Below are 22,796 nucleotides of genomic sequence, written 5' to 3' on the forward strand. Positions count from 1 at the left end.
CCACATCAGCCAAGTGACAGAGCGCCCCTGCAATCCCAAAACTCAAGAAGTGGAGGCAGGACAAAGAGACGAAAATAGGAGAAAAGAATGAGACACGCTCAAGAACATGCTCTACCACACAGAGGCTGGGGAATGCAGCTTCCCAGTAAAGAGCTCTCTCTTCCCTCCCACACATAAAGGCCAGCATCCCAGGCATAATTAGCTGGCTGACCAAACAGACTTCAAGACCTAATAATTATGACGCAAACGAATGCAAGCAGTCTGCAGACTGGGATCACCATTCCCTGAGGATTCAGCGCTGCCATAGGAAAGGCAGAATTTTTATTTCAAAGAATGATACATAGTATGTATCAGCGTACAAGACTTTGTTCAGATAGACCCACGTCTATGCTTTTCAACCAGAATTTAACTGATAACTAGTTCAAATCACTGCACAAACATGGCACGTTAAGCTAATGAGATGAAAATTTACAGATTATCAACCTGGACCATAGAAGTTGGAAAGCAAACGATGAGAGAGCTAAGCAGGACATTAGCTTTCTAAACTGTTTTTAACGTTCAATTCACTGCCTCCCCGCAACACAATGATCTTTAAATATCTATAATTAAAGCAGACCCTGAAACTTTAGTCAAACAGGCAGCATCTATCATTTCTGAAAGTGTTGTCACAGTGTCTTTTAATGTCAGTTATACTCATATTCATAAAAACACAATGTTTGTTGTGGCTATCTCGGCCTACAATTTAAAAAATGGGCTAAAGGCTGGAATGGTTGAGAAGAAAAATATTTTTCTAAACATCATACTTATTGGTTGACCTGAAGTTTAACAAAAGAGGCACTTCTAAGCAAAAACCTTAAACCAATACATGCCAAACTGGCAACAGAGAAACCAGATTATGCAAATGACTTTCTAAATGCAATGTGTGCATCGTTAAGTGTCCATCGGCCCCATTTTTACTGCACGCACAACATTTCAAGGAATGAAAGCTTTTAATCAGGCTCTGCCGACAGACTCTTCCACTCCTTATAAGTTCCTATCCATAAACTGCAAAAGCATCCTCACCCATTACAAAGGAAGATGGCATTGCAGAGAGGTCCATTGTTACAGCCTACAGTACAGTGCCAAGCTGCTCCCCAGAGGGCAGAGGCTCCTCCTCTCACAGTCTCCACTTCTCACGTCACAAGTGACACTGGACGTTATCACCTGCAGTCTTCAACCTCTAGAGAACACGCCTCTCGCTCCCCCTTTCACTCGGTACTCTAGTTGGAGTGCCCGTCCCCTCCTACATATCTGCGCTTTTGTAGTAAACTTTTGTTTCCCCAGTCTTGGACCCCCTCACCTAACCTCTGGAGCAGCAGCACTCAAACTCTTTAGCTTCAACTTCTATGTCCTTCAAATCTCTACGGAGCTTTTGGTGTCTGTATCTACCACTATTCACTGTGTTAAAGCTAAAATTAAAGTTAAAATACATCAAGATACAGGCAATGTGTTTTGGACGTGACTCCAAGAGTTCTGAAAACGACAGCAGGAATTGGCAATCAAGGCTGCACTGAATCCAAAAGGCTCCTGCACAGGAAAAGGAACAAGAGTGAAGAAACTGCGTATGCAAAGTGGGAAAGCCTTGGCCAGCTATTCATCTAACAGGAGATTAAGACCCACAAAATGTTAATTAAAAAAACCCTCGGAAATGAGAGGTTATACATCAGGAAAATGCAGATCAAAACTACAGTGAAATTCCATCTCACCCCAACCAGAAGGGCTATCTGCAGCAGGCTTTCTTTTAGGCCACCAACCAGCTCCCGAATCATGACTTAATATTAGTTTTGAATGCTTGGTCTAGGTTAGGCTGGTTTCTGGCTAGTTCTTTTAACTTAAATTAACTTGTTTTTCTTTAGCTACAATTGATTTGGGGCCTTTTACCTTATTTCTGTATGTCTTACTGACACTGTTTCTTGTGTCTGGCTGGCAGCTCTCTGGCTTCTGGCCCTAGCATGTCCCTCTCACCCTCTCTCCCTTGTTCTTTCCTCCCCCTCCTCGCTCTCCTTTCTTGAGCCTAGATTTCTCCTTCTATTTACTCTCTCTGCCTGCCAGCCCTGCCTATCCCTCTCCTGCCCAGCTATTGGCCATTCAGCTTTTTATTAGACCAATCAGGTGCTTAGGCAGGCAAGGTGAACCAACACATCTTTTCATAATTAAACAAATACAACATAAACAAATGTAACACATCTTTACATTGTTAACAAAGGCAGCAGAAACAAATATAACATATCTTTACACAGTTAAAATAATATTCCACAGCATAAACAAATGTAATACATCTTTGCCTAGTTAAAGTAATATTCCACAACAGCTATCATAAAGAAAACAAAGAACAGGCAGGCAATGGCAGTGTGTACTTTTATTCACAGCACTCGGGAGGCAGAGGCAGGTGGATCTCCAGATTTGAGGCTAGCCTAATCTACAGAGTGAGTTCCAAGACAGCCAGGAATACACAGAGAAACCCTGTCTTGAAAAATTAAATTAAAAGGAAAAAAAAGAAAGAAAATAAAGAACAACAAAGATTGGTACAAGATGAATGTTGGTGCTTGGCTCACTTTCTGCTTTTTATTCAGTCTGGAACTTCAGCCCATGGACAGGTACCATCCCTATACTCACTCTAGAAGCCTTCACAGGCATGCCCAGTGATCTGTCTCCTATGTGATTCTATAGCCTGCCAACAGTCATTATCAACCCTCAAGCAGGTTACTCAATACAAAACGTCTTCTTTTAGCAGTGTCTACTCTAAAAATGCCAAGTTACGAAGGGAAATATTGGGGCTACATTTTCTAAGAACTTTTAGGTCCTAGGAGGTGTGAGTTTCTAAAACAACACTCAGAACAGCTCCTAGGGCTTGAATGTGTCTCCAAAGGGTCACATGTTGGACACTGGGTAGATCATAGCATACATAGCACACTGTGGTAGATCAGGAAGGCCCTCAACAGTTGCTGGAGCCGTGCTTTTTGGAATTCCCAGCCTCCGGACCCACAAGCTGAAACAATCTTTGTTCATTATAAATTACTAAATCTGTGGCATTCAGTTATAGCAACAAAAAAGTGGATTACAACAAAAGATTTTATCATCTGGAATGGTAATATTTCAGAATTTCTCTAAAACAATGTTGGTATGGTTTTAAAAAATCAAATATACTTTGAAGAATTCATAGTATACAGACAAGTATCAACTAACTCCAGAGTTAAAAGTTCTCCAAATGCTGACTGGAAATCCTGCCCAAAGCTGGCTTACACAAGCACTTGCCAGACTTTTACAGAGATAAACACTGGTTCAGGCTAATTAACAATTGCAGAGAACTCTATAAACATAAATGCTAAATATTTATTTTTAAATAGCCACACTACTGGATGGCAACCTTACTCTTAGTAAAAAGAGAACCTCATTACAGTCCTCAAAAATGACACTAGAACCAACTATTTTTGATCATTCATAACTGTTAGAAATTGGTTTTTAAAAAAATATTAAAAACAATCATATAATACTTCAAAATTCTAAATAAAATGCATTGAGTATATCCTCTAAGTTTGGGAAATTATAATCCATCAATCAAATAACTAAAGCTTAAAAATAAGCCATACTAGTCTATTACAAAAAAAGAAAAAAAAAACAAGGCAGAGTATCTTTATCTTTTTAAAGAAAAGAAGTTGCTCCAAGCATGGTGGTTCATGACTATAATCCTAGAACTCAGGAGGCAGGAGCAGGAAGACTGCCACAAACACGAAGACAATTTAACCTACATGGTGAGTTCTAGGCCAGCCAGGGCTCAAATAAAAAAGGAAGGTAGGGAAGGAGAGAGGAAGGGAAGGAGGAAGGGAGGGAGGGAGAGAGAGAGAAAGAGAAAGAGAAAGAAGAGGGGGCTGGAGAGATGGTACAGCAGTTAAAAGCACTTGTTGCTCTTGCAAGGGACCGAGTTCAGTTCCCAAAATCATATGGAGCAGCTCACAATCCCTGTGACCTCAGTTCCAAGGACCTAATGCTCTCTTGTGGCCTTCATAGGTACCTGCACACATATGATGTGCACAAATCAACAAAGGAACACTCACATACACATAATATTCTTACTCTTTTAAAACAACTATATATAAATATCTTCTGGCAAAATTATATATGAAGTAATTTATAAACTGTAAAGATAAATTTAAAATAAATTTATTAAAAATAAATTTAGTAATACAGAAACATATTAAATTATTATTCATCTATAATTACTAATAATATTAGGCATCCTGATAGAGGAACTTAATCCCTTCCTATATAATAGGACACCAAGTATCAGAAAAGAGAACTGACCATAAATAGAGCAGAGTCCTGCAGCCAATGGTAACACATTTGCTACACTTGCTAAAACACTTATCTTTTAACCTAAAATTCTGGGTCTCTTCTGCTGTATCATGCTGTTGCTATGAAATGTGTTTCCCAAAGACTGGAAGAGGAATGTGGAGGAGAGTTGTACTGTTGGACAAAGATCTGTTACTTCTAAAACCACTAAGCAGTCCATCCCATGTTACCAGACATTCCAGTAGACTAAGCTAAAAATCATACACAGTAACAAAGGCAAAAAATTATAATATGGTCTAAGAAATAACCTAACTTTGGTGGCTTTAAACTAGAATCATGAAAAAAATCATGCTACAATAATTTCTTTAAAACAATAGACTTTTCTACTGAGTGTAGAGAAACTCAGTCCATATCCAGCCCAGCTGAATCAACAGCCCCAGGCCACTGAAAGTGCCTGTCTAAAAAACAAGGTGGGTGGTTCCTGAGGTACAAGCCTGAAAACTCTGACCACACACACACACACACACACACACACACACACACACACACACACTTTTATCCCTATGCTCTGGATGTCACTTATCCAGGGCATGTCAAAACTATCCCTTCCTCACACATACACTCTATATGTGCAGGAAAGCCTTTGCATCATGATGACTATAAAAAATATTTTATGTTTTAAGTCCCTAGGAACTTCAAGTTAAATTCCTAAGTAGGCCATTTTACTGGCTACATCTGTCAAACCACGGCAGTAAAACATCCTCTGAGTACTCACAGGGTGTACTGGGTTCTCATGAAACCTCAGAACAGGATGCTAGGGAGGCCTCTAGATCTCAGGTGTTCTCTAAGGGAGGTGCAAAGTCAAATTACTCAGAAATTATTTTAAGGCTACACATTTATAATAAGATTTAAGTTAGTATAAACATTTGTCATTTCTGTGTTAAGAATACTAAAACCCAATATAACATTCCCCAATAGTGAAGAAACATTAAGAGAATCGAAATGAAAACAAGAAAATGTGAAACTGATAAGATTATCTCTTTCAGTATCAAAGAGAAGCAAAGAGCAGGAGATAGGGATGAACCTTACTGGTGAGATACTAGCTTAGTACGTACAATATCTTGGGTTCAACTCCTAGCATCAATAGATAGATAGATAGATAGATAGATAGATAGATAGATAGATAGACAGACAGATGAGTTAAGGATGGAAGATAGCTTGGCATGTAAGAGCTGTTGTTGTGCAACATGATGCCCTGAGTTCAAATTCCTAGAACCCATATAAAAGCAGTGTGGTCACACACTTGCCAGTAACTCCTCTTCATAGTAAAAGAGAACAAGAGAATTGCTAGGGCTTGCTGGTCAGGCAACCTAGCTCCAGGGTTAGTTGGAGACTGTCTCAAGGGAGTAAGGTAGAAAATAATAAAACAATATATCCTTCATCCTCCTCCAATCTCTGTGCACGTACACAGCTGTGTACACCACTATACACATAAGTACATACACTGTACACTCACGCACACCTAAAAAATGTCAATAACAGAAGGCAAAGTGGGAGTATATAAATTGTTCAAATGAGAACTATGTAATTTTATTATGCTCTATTTTAAAGTGTCTAAGTTGTACTGGAAAAAACTTTTTATTTTTATTTTTTTATGCACTGGTGCTTTGCCTGCATGTATGTCTGTATGAGGGTGCCAGATACCCTGGAACTAGAGTTACAGACAGTTGCAAGTTACCATGTGGGTGTTGGGAATTGAACCCGGGTCCTCTGGAAGATCAGCCAGTACGTTAAATCACTGAGCCACCTCTCCAACCCAGGGAGAAAAACTTTAAAACTACAACAATTATGTATTATCATGAAACTATTTCCATAATTATTACACTCAATACATTTTTAGTTATAAATTTCCCCCACTATTTGTGATAAAAAAAAATATAAAATTGACCCTTAAGCAATTTTCAAGTATATAAGACAATGTTGTTAACTCAGACAGTGATTTGTGTACACATATCCAAAACTGACTCATTTCTAATATCTGGAAGTTTGCACTTTTGACCAATACTTCCCCATCTTCCAGTCCCTCCAGCCCTGGCAATCACCTTTCTGTTTCTAGGAGTCTGACTGTTTTAAATTCCAAATGTAAATGGGATCACGTAGTATGTGTCCTATGCTTGACTTAATCCAGCACAGCATCCTCCCATTCACCCATGTTATCACTAACTGTAGGATTTCTTTTTAAGAAATATTCCATCGTGTGTATATAACAAATTTTCTTTATCCGCTTACGTATGAATGAACATTTAGACTGCTTCCATGGCTTGGCTTTGGGGAATGATGCTACAATGAACACTGCAACACAGATATCACTTTGAGATCCTGATGCGGCTGAGACAGGCCTTGAAGTCACAGTTTTCCTGCTTTTAGCCTCCTAAGTGCTGAAATTACAGACCTGTGCCACCATACTGGGCTATGTACGTTCTTTAAGGAACATCTACTCAAGTCCTTAGGCCAGTCTTTAATTAGTTTGATTTTGTTGTTGTCCAGGCTTTGTTACTGAGTTGTAGGATTTTTTTAATATATTGTGGATATTAGTTCTTTGTCAGATTCATGACTTCCCCACCACAGTTTGTTTTTCAGGTCGCTGATGACTATTTCATTTGCTGGGCAGAAGCTTTTAAGTTTGACATAGTCCCATTTGACTTTGCTTTGTCGTCCATGTTTTAGGAGTGAGGCATTACAGCAGCACTCTACAGAGCACTGGTGCTCAATTCTTGCCATACAGCTTTTATATAAAATTGTAGCTAGTGGCATTTCACAGGACTTTGAGCAGCTCAGTGTATTAGAGGAACAGAGCTTTCCGATCATCAGCCAACAGCCATTGGTTGTAAAAAAGAAGCATGGAGACACCAAGCCCTAGTTTCCAGGTGATTTTGCTCACTTTAGAAGCAATGCTAGAGGGCTGTCCTTTCAAATAGCATAGGAATTAAATAAGCATTTAATTAAATATGCATTTCAGAAATTGTATAATTAAAAGTATAAAATATCCTACAAATATGTACTGGATACTACTTAATATGAGTCACTTTTCAAGAAAGGGAGCTATGGTGAGGAGTGCACAGTCCTGTTTTCAGGGGCTCTAACACAAGCATACAAAAAGTTAAATGATGCTGCAAGGCAAAAAACCATTTAGGCTCCAAATAGAAACTCACAATGGTTGTACCACAATGGAAAGTGGAACCAGTTAGAGAGCAGAGGTAGACCAGCAGTCTGCATTTATAGAAAAATGCAAGGCAGGGGGAACATGCTGGAGCCAGAAGGATGTTCCTGAGTGCCTTATCAGGAATGCAATCTATCAACAAAGATTCTGACCTAGCTATGAAGGATATACCTGACGAGACATGTAAATTCTCTGTCCTTATCATGCTTTTAGTCTAGGACTTGGTTAGACATGCTACCACACAATGCTTCTGAGCCAGAGGATGTGGTCAGAGATAAACATGGAGAAAGTTACGCTGCACTGATCTGTATCATATCATTATCTATGCAGTAAACTCAGAAGCAAACCAAGTAGATGCCGGATGAAAACCCACGCTACAAGTGTCAAGTGACATTACTCAGTTATCCAAAGCAGTCTTGGGCAAGTCACCTCATTTCACTGGATCGCTGCGCTCACTGGAAAACTAAAGGTTGCCACTCAGCCACAAGCTTGAGATCTTCAACTGGAAAACATACAGCAAGTGGGGGGCTGGGTAATAAGCACAGGGCAACGCTAGGGCTGCAACTGACTTTCATTTCCAACCTCTTCTCAGCAAAGTAACAACCACACGTGTGTTCCTCGGTTTACCAAGAGCCTGCCTCCAACAAGAGCACTCTCTGAACAAAGGAGAGACTGTATGGGTCCAGTCAGACATGAGAAAGGGTTTAACAGGAACTGCGGGTCTACACTTTTCCATTATTTTCTCTGGGTAACCTGTAGCCCCCGTGACAGAAGTGAAGGTGCTCCACTTCTCACGCATCAGTTAGAAATAGAAAAAGAGCAGTAGCCAAGATACTCGTTCTGTTCTCCATTTTGCCACAGAGAGCTATTTGTCTCTGCAGGTGATGATTTATAGAAGCCTCGAGGCCAAAGACTAGGTTTTCTTTGTCTTCAGGACCTCACTGTGCCTAGCTTAAAGCTTCGGACACAATTACTAAAAGTGGAATTAAAAAGGGAAAGAGGAAGAAAGAATGAGATCCAAAGAAGTAGGAGTTACAGGGTATAAGAGGCTTCAGGCAGTCTTATTATCTATCAACAAAACAGAGGAAGGGGGCAATGGAGAAATACAGCATAATTTATCCGTATTTTAACACTGTACAAATATTAGGATGGAAAGTATACAAAGCATCTGGAATAAGGTTATAGTTAAAAGTAATAATTAATAGGCTGTCTTTCACAGAATGTACCAAGTACTGCATTAATAACATTACAAACATCTCATTTAATTCCCACATACCTACAAGTCAGATATTATGCCCATTTTTCAAACAGGAAAGCTAAAAGTCAGAGTCAAGACACACACTTACTCAAAGTCTTAACATTAGCGAGAGTGGGCTATAACTCAATCTAACATCTAAATCCAAAGCTGTTGTGGGATAATCTTTTTGTGTACTGTAAAGATGTGTCACTGCCTAAGGCACCTTCTGATTGGTTTAATAAAAAGCTGAATGGCCAAGAGATAGGTAGGAGAGAATAGGCAGGACTTCCAGGAAGAGAGAAAACTGTGGGAAGAAGAGAGGTGGAGAGACACCAGCTGGACTCTGAAGAAGTCGGACATAATGGTACAGAGAAGTAACTAAGCCACTTGACAGAGCGTAGATTAACCAAAACAGGTCAATTTAAGTTACAAGAGCTAGTTGGGGAAAGGTCTAAGGAAAAGACCAAGCTTTCATAATTAATAATAAGTCTCCATGCCATTATTTGTGAGCTGGAAGCCCAAAGAAAAGTCAAACTAAAAGAGTCAATGCTGCGCTCTACCAGGACCCGGGGAGTAGGACTGAGGTGATGGAAGTAACTGGACACCAAATGTATTATGAGATGGAGCCAAGAGGATTTGCTGAAAGATAAAAAAGAGTGTTAAAAATAATGAAGTATTAGATGATATCTGTAGAACCAGATGGCCAAAGGGAGGAGAGCCAGTACCTCAAAGGCACATCCCCTCCTCCAGACACAGCCAGTATCGTGTTTTTATGAGTCTGCAGGCCAGCTAAGGCAAAGTCACCCGCTTTACCGCCTTTTTAAAAACTGCCCATGTTGCAATAATTTTAGATTTACCATAAAGTTGCAAAGAGAACGCAAAGTTCTCTTCTCCCAGCTCCTCCCACCGTCTTACTCACTTAGCCCATCACAGGACATCATCAAAAGCAATGAATTATGCTTGTTGGAACACTGAGCTAAATCTTGCAGTTACCATTAAGACTATCATAACATCACTTTGGATCCAATCAATACATAAAATTATAAACTGTCAATATACAATAATAAAAAACAACTTTAAAAACTATGTTTTTTAAACTATAAGCTCAGAAAAGATGTTACAGCTAAGGCTCCCTCTCTCCCCGCATCCTCTGCTCGCCCTTCCCTCAGGGATGACTGTTGAGAGACAGACACGTGGCAAAGGAAAGCATGACAAAGTGCAGGAAATCCAGGTAGAGGCTGCATTGTCCTCTCCCTGTGGAGACACAAGGATGTGCTTAACTGTCTCAGCAATGACGCAGGGCAACATGTGCGAAGTTGGCTCGATCCTTAGTGTCCAGCAATTTTATTGGGGTCAGTCGGGAGGTATGCAGCACCCACTTAAATGACCTCAGCTAATTAGACTCCGGTCCCCAGAGCAAAATCAATGCTTACCACAGACCGCATTGTTTGCACAAACTGTGATCAGACTGGTACCTGTGGCCTCAACCCTCACACATACAAAAATACTTACTAGGCGGAATATTCTCAGGGCTCTTCTCCCAGGACCCAGCCAAGAGCCAGGCCAAAAAAAAAGGGAGATTTTTTTTCTAGAAATGAGCATGACTGGAGCAATTTGAGCCAGCTGAGTTAACCCTTTCCTCACTGGGAGTATATTCCTGGGCTAGCTGTGCACCTTCAAGCACACCAATGCCGCCCTGCTATCCACTAGCTGATGCTTACTACACAGCGAGTTTAAGGGCCGTGGGCAGCAAGTGGATAGCTGAAGTAGCATGGTCTCCTGCGTGAGCAAACAGAGGCCCCACAGAGCCCTACTCACCTCGAGATCACCACTGAGAACTGTTGGTTCTCAGTGACTCCTATGAATGGTCAGACTGAACCCAAAACGTCTGATTTCCAGAAAAGCCACACAATGAAGATACACAGTGTGAGCACCAACTCCAGTGTTTTAATACATTGAGGATCTGTGATTTCTATCTCACAGAGCAATTTCATAAAACTCTCCTAAAAAGGTAAGCTCTGAAGACCCATAAAAAAGGCTAAATGACAAAAGCAGACACTTATATCTATGTCACAAGTCAAAAACCCAATGAGAATTTTGTAATTGACAAAATCTTGACTCTTTTAATAAATTGTCCACTAATTTAATTTTTTAGTATTTATTAGTGTCAATGATAAGATATGGTCTTCAAGATTAAACCACCTTGCATGATGAGACAGCTGAAGGTTAAAAAAAAAATAAATTCTAGACCATATAAAGTTGAGTCAGATTAATTTGAGAGAAAAAATGTATGCCCTTTTCAAATAATAAAATATTTATCTTATTGTATTTTTTCACTTAAACAAAACCAAACAGTTTCTTCTTGATGAGGACCCTAAATCTGGATGCCTTAAATAGCAAACGAGAAGTACAAGTATTTTCATTCATGTTTCTAAAGTTTTAAGCATAAAAATGGAAATTACTATTTCAAAAGAACCCTTAATAAGCAATAAATCAGAGCTATGCATATTCCCAAAGCACATAATCAGAAGCACAGAGGGCAACCACAGGAGAAATGCCTCAGGCCCTGTTTTAGAATAAGCCAAATTTTAACAACTACAGGTGAAAAAAAAAACTATTTCTAATTTAGTATCATCTGTAAAACAGAAAGGGGGGCCACTGTGAACTGACAATTACCTTCACAAGAACGTGCTATTATCTTCACCTACACAGTTCACAATGTGACATTACTGCTTTGTATATGGTAAATAGAAGCAGCAGTGAACAGGCAGTACAACCACAGTCACCGCCCTTTAGAAGACAACATCTGAATTCTTTTCTCTTATTATTCCCACTGAGTATCTATAAACAGTTTCAGAATCCACCACCATCATAAACATGCTTTAAAGACAAAAGCTCCCCCATAGCAGCATGCCTCTCCGTCCCCCAAAGCTTCAGAGGGAAAAATTCCACCAGGCTTCTGCAACTGAGCTTCGCAAACCACAGTCTTAATGTATTCGAGTATATAAAATTCTCTCCTGAGAATGTTTAACTTTATAACTCAAATCCTCCATAACATAATAATGTGTGTTTCCAGTAAAGCGGTGTCACTTAGAACCTCTTTGATGGTCAATGGCTAATGGAGACAAGAGCCATAACAGAATTAAAATATAAACACATTCATGTCCACGTGAGGACCAAATGATGTCACCCTTCCCAAACCAAAGGTTCACTAGTAGCTCAAAAAACTGAGTCATCATATTCACTGAATGCACGTTAAAATCAAAGGAAGCTATAACACAGGTTAGTGTATGCATACTATAAACAGATAAACCTACCAAGTTATCATCTATAACATTAGGCTAGCATAATTATTTGTACAGCATTATGCTGATTACAAAGGCAGCACACCTGATGATTCATTTCACAAATATCATTTGGTATGAAGTATTACTCATACTTCATCATATTCCTGTAGTGATAACACTGGAGTCAGCAATGGGGGTTCAAGAGAATCTCTGCAAGAGGAGGGTGCATGGCCTGAGTAAGAGCAAACAGCCGGTCACCCAGCACTCGCTATAGTTCTCAAAGGGTGCAGTTGCCAACAGGGAAGCAGCTGAAGGCTCTTGACCTTGTACAGGAAAAGCAGGTTGCAGAATTCCCCCACATTTGAGTCTCCGGAGTGTCTCTCTCAAAGGCTGATGACACCACAGCCATACTACCAGCACACCAAGCAATAGAGGCTGCCCAGAAAGCAGTGGACAGTGCCACTGGGGTTCCAAATGGCTAAATTTGATCAGGGACCAAATAAATAAATAAATAAATAAAAAGGCAAAAAAAAAAAACCCACAACGCTTCATAGAAGAAAAATATCTAAACAGTGAAATTTTTAATACTATGAAAAAATGCAAAATATAAAATAAATTTTAAAAGGAAGGGAAACTTTGAACTGTATGTACTTAGCAAATGCCAGGTCTAGCAAACAATGCTAGTCCTAGATTATTTGATTTAAAAAAATGGAAAGATATAAGAACAAATTAATGTTTTGTAGACCATAAAAAAGTATTTTCAGTAAAGTACAAAAATTTAAAGCACCCCTTTCTTTGCACTTGTAATTCTTTAATGTGGAATCACTTGGGCTGTCCATTCTGTGTTAAGTAACAGAACTGATAACTAAGCACAGAAACACAATTTGAATTATAAAATTCTTGCTCTAACAAAAATTCCTTAAAGGATTAAAAAAAAAAAAAAGGGAGGGAGGTCAGTGCCTTGAAGCCACACAAAAAACTGTTAGATTCATGTTTTTTGTTTTTTATGGCAAGAGTCTTACTGTATAGCCTTGTCTGGCCTGGAATTCACTATGTAGACAAGGCTTGCCTTGAACTCACAAAAGCTCCACTTCCTCTGTTTCCTAGGATTAAACGCATATGCGCCTCCTAGATCCATAATGCACTGGTTGTCTGGAGTAGCATAAGACCTGGATTACTGGCCTAGGGAGAAGGATCTAGACTAGGGACTGGCAGAAATAACTCACACATCAGACTGCAGCCATGCTCACGTTCTTCCAGGGTGCAGACACCGAGCACGTGATGTTTCAGAGAACTCGACTCAAAACAAAAAGTCCTTTTTCTTACTCAGAAACATAAATTATCTTAGCAAATTGCAAAGCATCAGGCTAAAATTGCTATTAAAAAAAAACAGTTTTAAAAAGTGAATTTTTTTACATTTTACACAGGCTTAGGTCAAGCAACACTAAATTAATAAGATAAGTATGCAACTAATCTTAGCTTTCCATTCAATTAAGTATCACTTTGAAATAGTCTTTAAATTTTTCTATTCTACTTGAATAGGAACAACAGAAATTCAAATATATCATTTTAAGCAACTACAAAACTCTAAAAGGAAACACTTCTCAAGCTAACCTTTGCAGTAGCTGATTTTAATCCAAACTGTAAGTTTTAGAGCCATTAAAACATGTAGAAGGCACATATATGACATCTTCTCCCTGCCTTCCTGCTAGGCTGTACAAATGAAAGGCTGCATGGTGGCTCACATAATTTGTTTGAATGATTTCTGATACAAAGACCCAAGCTTTTAATTTCCCCAAGACAAATGAAAATTATAAAGTCTCAAACAAATTTTATCTCAGGTTAAAGAGTTGCCTTGTATGGATGAGGGACATGAAACGGAAAAGCCTGGCAGGGTGTGGAAGCCGCACCTGCAACTCTAGCACTGAGACAAGGCAGGAAAGTCTGGGGGGAGGACAGCCAGGGCTGGACAGTAAGACTGTCTGGAAACAGCACTCTTCCTGAGGCTGTGGAACAAGCTCAGCCCTCCCATGGGCAGCAGAGTGGGGTGGACCTTAATATGTATTTCTGTTTCATCAACCGTGCACCTCAGATGTCCTGATCACAATGCCCACGACAGAAAGCCATTCCAAAAGCTCTCTTAAGGTTTTCTCATGGGCATTTCCATTAGTGGTTGACCTCTGCCCACTGGAAGCAAACCGAAACAGCACTAAACACAGTAACGTATGCACAAAGCCTAAAAGATTTAATTTACAAAATCTACAAGATACCCTGCCTCTGCAAAGAAAGTTCACAGACATTGACCCAGGCAACTTGGTGAGTTGTACTGCTTCATAGTAATCTCAGCATGACAGACGTGATACAAACAGTCAGAATGAGTGAAGAGTGAGAAGGAGTAAGGTGAGTGGCGATGGAACCGTCAAACACTTAAATGTGCCCCAGCATCACATTAGAAAAGGGGGAAAGAATCTCAGCAGACAGAGTAATTTACAAAACCAGAGTTACCTGCTGTAGTAATCAAACTTTAAAAGGTCGCCTGCTTGCTAGTCTTCTCTAAGTTCATTACTCCATACTGTGAGACCATGACTTTACGAGAAAAGAAGTTTCTCGTAAAGGGGACACTTACTGGGAGTGAAAATGTCTCAGCCAGGTACTTCAGTAAGGATGCTTCTTTGGCCAAGAACTTGTTCCTTTCCTTGATGTTGCCTTGAAGCTGCGGATCGAACTCCTTTCTGACCACGGATGCAACGGAGTCAACAATCACAAGCTTAACTCCTTTGGAAATAATCTCTTCCTCCAAAGATTCAAGCCTAAGAAAGTAGAATTTGTAAAATAGTGAACAAATTTAAGACACATTTTTTTTATTTGTCTTTGTTTTTAGAAGGAAGATGGAAGAACATTGTATTAGGGTTGGAGAGAAAAGCTAACCACAGGACGGGCAAGCTATAAATCCTGGCAGCTTCCAGGAGAAGGGAACTAGGGGAGAAGAGAGAACATCATGACCTTTGAGTTGGGGTCTGCAAGCATCTGTGAGGAGCAGGGAGGGTCAGAGAAAACAGGGAGGAAGTCCAGAGTCCTAGAACAAACATGACTGGGATTTTGGTTGGTACCCAGTAAAGAGATAGAAAGTGGGGGAAGAGAAAATCATGCTTTTGGATTTAGAACTCAGAAAAAGAAAAACAAAAGGCAGGTTTAACATTGAATATCTGTAAGCAACTGCTAAGACTTAATTTTTAAAAACAGAGTCAAGGGACTGGAGAGATGGCTCAATGGCTAAGAATACTTGCTCTTGCAAAGGACAAGGTTTGGCTGCCAGCACCCACAAGATGGTTCACACCCATCTGAAACTCTAGTTCCAAGGCATCCCACGCCCTCTTCTGACCTCCAAGGGCATCGGGCATTACAAGTGGTATACATACAAACATTGTGGGCAAACACTCATACACATAAAATATAAAATAAATAAGTCTAAAACAACAACAACCGTGTTTCAGTTTATCAGCTTTAAATCAGTACGCCAGGTCTGGTGACACAGGTCGGTAGTCCTCACTACTCTGGAAGCTGAAGAAAGACGTTTGCAAGTTCAAGGCTGAACTGGGCTACAGTGGGAGTACAAACCCAAACTGGGCAACGTAGCATGGCCCTGTCTCAAAGTAAAAAGTTTAAAAAGGATTGAGATGCAGCTCTTTGGTAGCGCACCTGCCTGATACACACTGGGCCCTAGGCTCCATCCTAGTAACACACACACACACACACTTCCCTAAGTCACACTGGTGACTATAAAATGCAGCACACATAACTTAGTTCAGTCCAGCACTGCTATTGTCTTGCATTCTTCTGGAAACAGGCACAGTGTTTTCATGTTGTCCTACGATGTAGAAAAGCTGTAATCTTAAAGTAAAACTACTTGTGGTAGTCAGTCTCCAAAACGGCCCCCTCTTGTTCCCATTTCCTGGTATGTCATGTCTTTGTATGAATACATTTCCCTGTGTGTATGTGCCTTCCCACATGGAGCAGGAGTTGGTCTGGGTGACTTAAGCTTTGACAACAGGGTAGTATTCTTGTTTGTATGACTACATCTCCCTGTGTATATGTGCCCTCCCACCTGGTACAGGAGTTGGTCTGGGTGACAAAAGCTTTTGACAACACAGTGGTACTCTTGTTCCAGACAGTAGGCACAAAGACTACAACATCCACACGTAAGAAAGCAGGCCTTCCTATGGCACAGGAGTGAGGCTGGAAACAGATGCCAGGCCCGCTGAGCCAAGAGATGACTGCACTCCTGGACAAGAGCGGAGAGGAAAACTGGCTACGCTACTCCCAGATGCCAAGCACCCAGAAAATACATATTTGCTGCTACATTTTGAGGCAATTTGCTAACAAAATTAATAAATCACTTAGATTGTAAAATATTCATTTAAATGTTTTTCTATGTTAAAGAAACATTTTAAAAACTACAACAAATAAAGAGTACAGAAATAATTATTTCCTTAATTCTATTATATAAGAATTATTTTACTCAAAAGCTAAAAATAAAGAAGATAAACACCTTCAAAGCATTACTAAAATAACAAAATCTGAAACTGCCTACCTTTGTAGAACTCCCTCACAGGTGAGTTCCCGGTGAAGATGAACTTTACTGCTCATCTGAAGCAATTTTTCTTCAGTGTTAAAATAGAGTGGAAAACGGGCTTCTGCAATCTCGAGCAGTCTATGGAGAAAAGGGAGAAGAGTGCAGGAGAAAACACTGAGTACTGAAAACCACACTGCTGAGTCTCCAACACATTCTACATGGGAAATTCCTAAGACCTGCCACACATCAGGTGCAGGCCAAAGTCTGGAAACACACGTGTCCTGAAGCCATGTGTCCTCTCTGCCTGTTACGGAAGGGCAGCTGTCAGAACAGAAACTAGCAAGGCTTCCAGGTCTCACCCAACTTCCAACAAGCAACAATGTCTCCAAATTTTCATTTTCTGGAAATAATATGTTTACAAGTAACACTTTTGTCTAACAGCTATATTAACATATCTGAAATTAGAAAAGGCTTTCAGTTGCTTGGATGAACAAAGTCTATTTCAATAACTATAGTATATTATCCTAATGATAAGTTATATTTAAGTTGGCATGTCTCATTCCAGAAAAAAAATATGCTTTCTCAATTAAAATTTAGTGCTACCTAATAATTCCTTGGTAAACAGAAGATTATTATGTAAACAAATGAATGCTCTCCAATTACTTGTCAGTAAACAAAAAGTGATTTTCTAAATATTCAATTCAGACCCCAGGCCTAAATCTAATAATGTGGGGCAGGTCAAGTAAAAAGTGATAAATAAAACAAAAATGACATCATCATTTAGCAGAATGAGGCATAAAGGGCATTACTAGAAATTACAAATGTATAGGTTTAAAAGTCAAAACTAAAACTCTTTGAGTATAGCTGTATTCCAGTTACATCTGTCAGCCATACTTGGTCATCCAGGGGACCTGGAACAGGAACTGCAAACACTAAGCCATCCCATATTCTATGTTCAAGTTAGAGACACAGAAGTACAAAAGATCAGTGTCCAAAGAGTTAAAGGGTTTCTGAGAAGAGACTGAGAACGTTAAGTAGATAAACAAAACAAGTTCCTTAAATATGCTATAATCAAAAGCAAGGGTGGAGGGGCCTAAAACAGAAAAAAAGAAGAGAAAAATAGAGACAGTCAACAACCTTTTAAGTTTATTTTCAGCAAAATGAAAAGAAAAATACATAATTTGGTTTAATAAGACAAAATTCAAAATGCTTCAAGAGAAAAATATTATTTAAAGAGGTATTCAAGTGAGCAGTGTTTGACAGAGGCATAGGGACTAAAGGGAGGAGGGCAGAAATGGAGGAAGACAGAGGCATAGGGACTAAAGGGAGGAGGGCAGAAATGGAGGAAGACAGATGCATAGGGACTAAAGGGAGGAGGGCAGGAATGGAGGAAGACAGAGGCATGGGGACTAAAGGGAGGAGGGCAGGAATGGAGGAAGACAGAGAAGAAATGCTGTGCCATTGGCCATGGAAGATGGGCAGGCTGTGAAGGTTTGTCAGAAACTATTATTATTATTATTATTATTATTATTATTATTACTACTACTATTACTATTATTATACAACTATGCAGTAAGTTCAGCACTCAGTGTATGGATAGAAGCTAGTGCTATTCACATTTGATGTGCTGAATAACTATACTAAATAATTTTCTATAGGTTTATCCAAATTATTTTTATTTTAGGAAGCATTTTTAAAAGTATAAATAAAAGTTTTCTACATGCCTGGTCTTAATCCTAGTAGTCTCCTGTGACAATCTCCTTCACAAGACCTTGTTTTTCAGGACAAGCAACAGAAAAACCTATCCTGTCCTCCGACCGTAATCACATCAAGTTTGAAAAGAGTGCCACCTACTGGACATCTTTTAATAAAAAGCATTCCTTTGAAAAGATTCACTTAAAATTCATTCATTCATCCAGGCATGGTGGTGCACACCTTTAATCTCAGCGCTTTGGAGACAAAGGCAGGTGGGTGGATCTCTGTGAGTTCGAGGCCAGCCTGATCTACAGAATGAGTTCCAGGACAGCCAGGTCTACACAGAGAAACCCTGTGTCAAAAAAACCAAAAAAAATAATACAAGAAAATAAAATCCGCTTATTCGGGATTTACTGGGGACCTATGCCGTGTTCCAGGCACTGCTGTAAGTACCGAACACATGGCATTACAACATCCCACAAAAGGAAATGAGGACAGTAGGGAGGAAGAAAGTTGCATTCTCCCTGGGCTGGCTTGATTTATGTCAACTTGACACAAACTGTAGCCATCTGAGAGGGGGAAACCTCGATTGAGAAAATGCCTCCATAGGATTGGGCTGTATGCCAGTCTGTAGAGTATTTTCTTAATTAGTGATTGATGGGAGGGCCCAGCCTACTGTGGGTGGTGCCATCCTGGACTGGTAATCTTGGGCTCCATAAGAAAGCAGGCTGAGCAAGACATGACAAGACAGTAAGCAGCACCCTCCATGGCCTTTGCATCAGCTCCAGCCTCCAGGTTTGAGTTCCTGTCCTGACTCCTTTGATGATGACCAGTGCTGTAGAAGCATAAACCCTTTCCTCCCCAGCTGGCTCTTTGGTCATGGGTTTCATCTAACTAAGACACTCCGGAAGGAGAGAAAAGCAAATAAACATAACAGAGGCCAGCTCCAGTGATCTAAAGAAAACTGAAGCAGGATGGGGGGGGGGGGGGGGGGAGCAAGTGGTATTCCTCGCAGAGCTGTCCAGATGAGTAAGAGAACAATGCGCTGTCTGGAAGACCAGAGATCTGCAGCAGAGAAGACCCCTCCCTCGCGTCAGTGGCAGGAGTGAAAGGATAATATAGCTGGAACACAGGGGGCAAGGGGAAGATTAATGGGGGAAAGCCAGAAAGCTAGCTAGCCAGAGATCAAGGTCCCCTCAGAGCCTCAGATCTGTGGTCATCTGTTTGGAGTTTATTAAGAAAAACGAGAAGTCTGGGAGCAGAACTGACACCAGCAGATTTCCTTTTCAAAAGTCCATTACCTTAACCATTCAGCCACCACATCCCACACAGGTTTCCTTAAAAATTAAAAATAAGTAAATAAATAATAAACAAAAGACTATTGGGGGTTAGTGCTAGAAAGCACTTGCGGTTCTTTCAGAAGATGAAATTCATTTCCCAATACTCATATAGTGGCTCAAAACCATCCTTAACTCCAGATCTGGGGGACCTGCCACCCTCTTCTGGTCTCTGGTATCAGGCACATACATGTTGCTTCTACATACATGCAGGCAAAACATTCATCACATAAGATACAAAATAATACATAAATCTCCTTTTTTTAAGTTTGCTCTAGAGTCTGGGGAGATGGCCCAGCATGCAGGAGTGCTTCTATACAAGCATGAGACCCTGAGTTCAAATCCCGACTATGGAGCAGAGACTGGAGGATGGCTGAGGCTTAATAGAGGCTAGGCTAGGTCCCAGTTCTGTGAGAAACCTACCCCAAAGGAATAGGGGAAAGAATGATACATCAGGACACCAACATCCTCTTCTGTCCTCCATAAGCAGGCAGAAGCGTGCGCACACGTGTGCACGCGCGCACACACGCACATACACACACACACACACACACACACACACAGCATTTGCTCTAGATGTCAAATGGAGAAAAGGCTATAGGAAGGGCAAGGATGAAAACAAGATAAGCTGGTACTGCAGTCCACACAAAAGAATGATGGTGACTTGACCTAGGGAAATAACACCTCAGATAACCCGAAGTACCTAGCTTATAATTCAGAGGGAGAGAAGGAAGAATTTCATTACTAGAAGAATGGAAATTTGATCAGGATTTCAGTTATTGGTGTTCTTCCTGTGTTCTACTTTTTATGGAGGACTCCAGACTTCATCTTCAGATATATCAATTTTCCACATATGTAAACATAGCTATAACATGTTATTATGTCAAGTGGCAAATGTATATGAGTCTGGGGATTGTGGGAAAGCTCAGAACATGAACCCATGACCCTTCTGCCAATCAAGAAGTTTGTTAAAATCATGAGATTGGATATCAGGGACTGAGGAAAGAGAGAAGAGGAACAAGATTCCAAAACTGAGTTCTAGGGTTTTCCAAGACTTAGAAGATGAAAACTTGAGGATCCAGCAACACAGATGAAAGAAGTGGTCAGAAGATGGGAATCAAATCAAGAGAGACTGACTGCTGCTAAGAACACAGCTAAAGGGAAGAACTGTTCACGGAACGATCGACAACAGTCAACAGTGACTACCCACATGGTGGATCCAAGACGGGGCTGGAACAGTCCCACTTCCTAGAGATGTCACAGCCAACATCTTGTCCATAGACAACACATTATTCAACAGGTTTATACTAATAATGATGTACAAAACTTACTATGTTATCAGTCATGTAAAAGCACAGTATATACAATTATGCACAGTCTATAACACTTGGTAATGGCAATGGACAGCTGTGTTTGTTTACTCTGCTAGCAATCACCATGACAGCATTTTTCAGTTCTGTAAAACACAATGCAGCAGCTTCACGTTGTTTTTGCTCACCATGGCTTGACTGCATACAGAGACCATATCTATAAAGAACACACACTATGCAGTGTGTGTGAGTACACTGTAACAGAAACATAGGACAAAGTGTCTAGTGATACAGTTCTCAGACCATATCACTACCATTAAGCAGCACATGGCTATGTTTTAAATACTACTGAGTTAAATAAAGTTTTGAAAATCAATTTCAATATAGGGCTAGGAGATAAAGCCAGTATGGAATGAATTCAAGACAAAATAGGGAGATTTTTACTTCTGAGCACAAAAGATTAACTGGCTTGGGAATTGCCCTGATAGCATCAACAACTAGGAAAGCAGACAAAATATCTGACATAACAGTTTCACACACTGAACAATAGTTCAAAACTGTGGCCCTCATGAGAAAGGAAACTAATAGGAACCTGAAGTGTGTCCCAGGCTCACACCAGAGGCACTTTCCATTCTACAAAACAAAAAAGGGAAGCCAAAGTGAGTCTGGTGGAACCTGAGCAAAGATGAGATCAGAGTTTGGGAAGGCCAAACGGGTGCGAATGCAGAAAAGGAGGTGTGGGGTCTGGAGGGGAGCTGTGGATGGGTGAGCTCCAGAACCAATACGCATAATGTATGGAAGGAAACTACTCAGAAGGGACCAGGAGACAACGCAGAGACTAAACACAGAATGAGAACAGTACACATTCCCACGTCAACAGAAAGTACGGAGATCTCTTTATACCCTAGGCCGCTAGTGGAGTCCTCAGATGGGCTTCACAGTACTGAGGCTTAAAGACCACTTGGGATCTGCTGTAACAAAAGGGAAGGGCCAGCTTTTAAATGATCAAAATAATTTTAACTATAAATTAAAACAAAAATCTGATGCTTTAAAGCTATATATTTAAGTCCGGCATCTAACATCCAACTCAGAAATTACGAAAAAAGGGGGGGGGGGCTGGAGAGATGGTTCAGCAATTAAGAGCACTGACTGCTCTTCCAAAGGACTCGATTTCAACCCAGCACCCATATGCCAGCTCACATTCATACACAGAAAATACAAAATAATAAATTTCTTATTTTAAGTCTGCTCTTCAGCTGAAACCAAAGGACTCAGTTTCAAGCCAGCACCCACATGAAAGCTCACAGCCTTCTGAAACTTCATTTAAAGGGGATCCAACGCCCTCTTCTGGACTCTCACACAGATATACACATGCAGACAAGCACTCATACACAGAAAATTTTAAAATGTTTAATTACTAGGCATGTAAATCACTAACAAAAGACCAGAAACTGTACAGGTGATGGTATTATTAAAGTCCTCAGAAACAGCTATTCATAATCTTATAAATTTACTTAAATGTGTAGATAGAAGTTGTCAAACACTATATACTGTAGACCCAAACCAGAAAATAATTTGTTTTTGTTAATAAAGTCTAATTTGAACACCTACTTGGCTCACTTCCTATTCCAGTTGCTTTTGCACTATAAGAGCAGAACTGAAGGGCTGCAAAAGACTAAGAGCTGGGGCAGCTCAAGGCTTTAACCCCAGCACAAGAAAGGAGAAGGGGAGACAACCTAAGCTATATAGTAAGACGGTGTCAGAAACAAAAAGGAGGTAGGGTGGTAGCTCAGTTAGTTGGTAAAGTG

General features: G+C 40.2%; 1 protein-coding gene across 4 annotated transcripts in view; it reads right to left on the reverse strand.

The window, feature by feature from the left end:
- Positions 1–22,796, reverse strand: part of Rad51b (RAD51 paralog B) — a 504,679-nt gene that overhangs the window by 451,924 nt on the left and 29,959 nt on the right. For all 4 annotated transcript variants that reach the window (XM_041658453.1, XM_041658450.1, XM_041658451.1 and 1 more), the window contains exons 7-8: positions 16,665–16,784; positions 14,700–14,883 (exon numbers count right to left, since the gene is read on the reverse strand). In XM_041658453.1, the coding sequence (XP_041514387.1) occupies positions 14,700–14,883; positions 16,665–16,784 (304 nt within the window). The remainder of the gene's footprint in view (positions 1–14,699; positions 14,884–16,664; positions 16,785–22,796) is intronic.

Source organism: Microtus oregoni, unplaced genomic scaffold, assembly GCF_018167655.1.
Source record: "Microtus oregoni isolate MIOR12 unplaced genomic scaffold, Mior012 000009F_ref0000495, whole genome shotgun sequence".
Lineage (NCBI taxonomy): Eukaryota > Metazoa > Chordata > Mammalia > Rodentia > Cricetidae > Microtus > Microtus oregoni.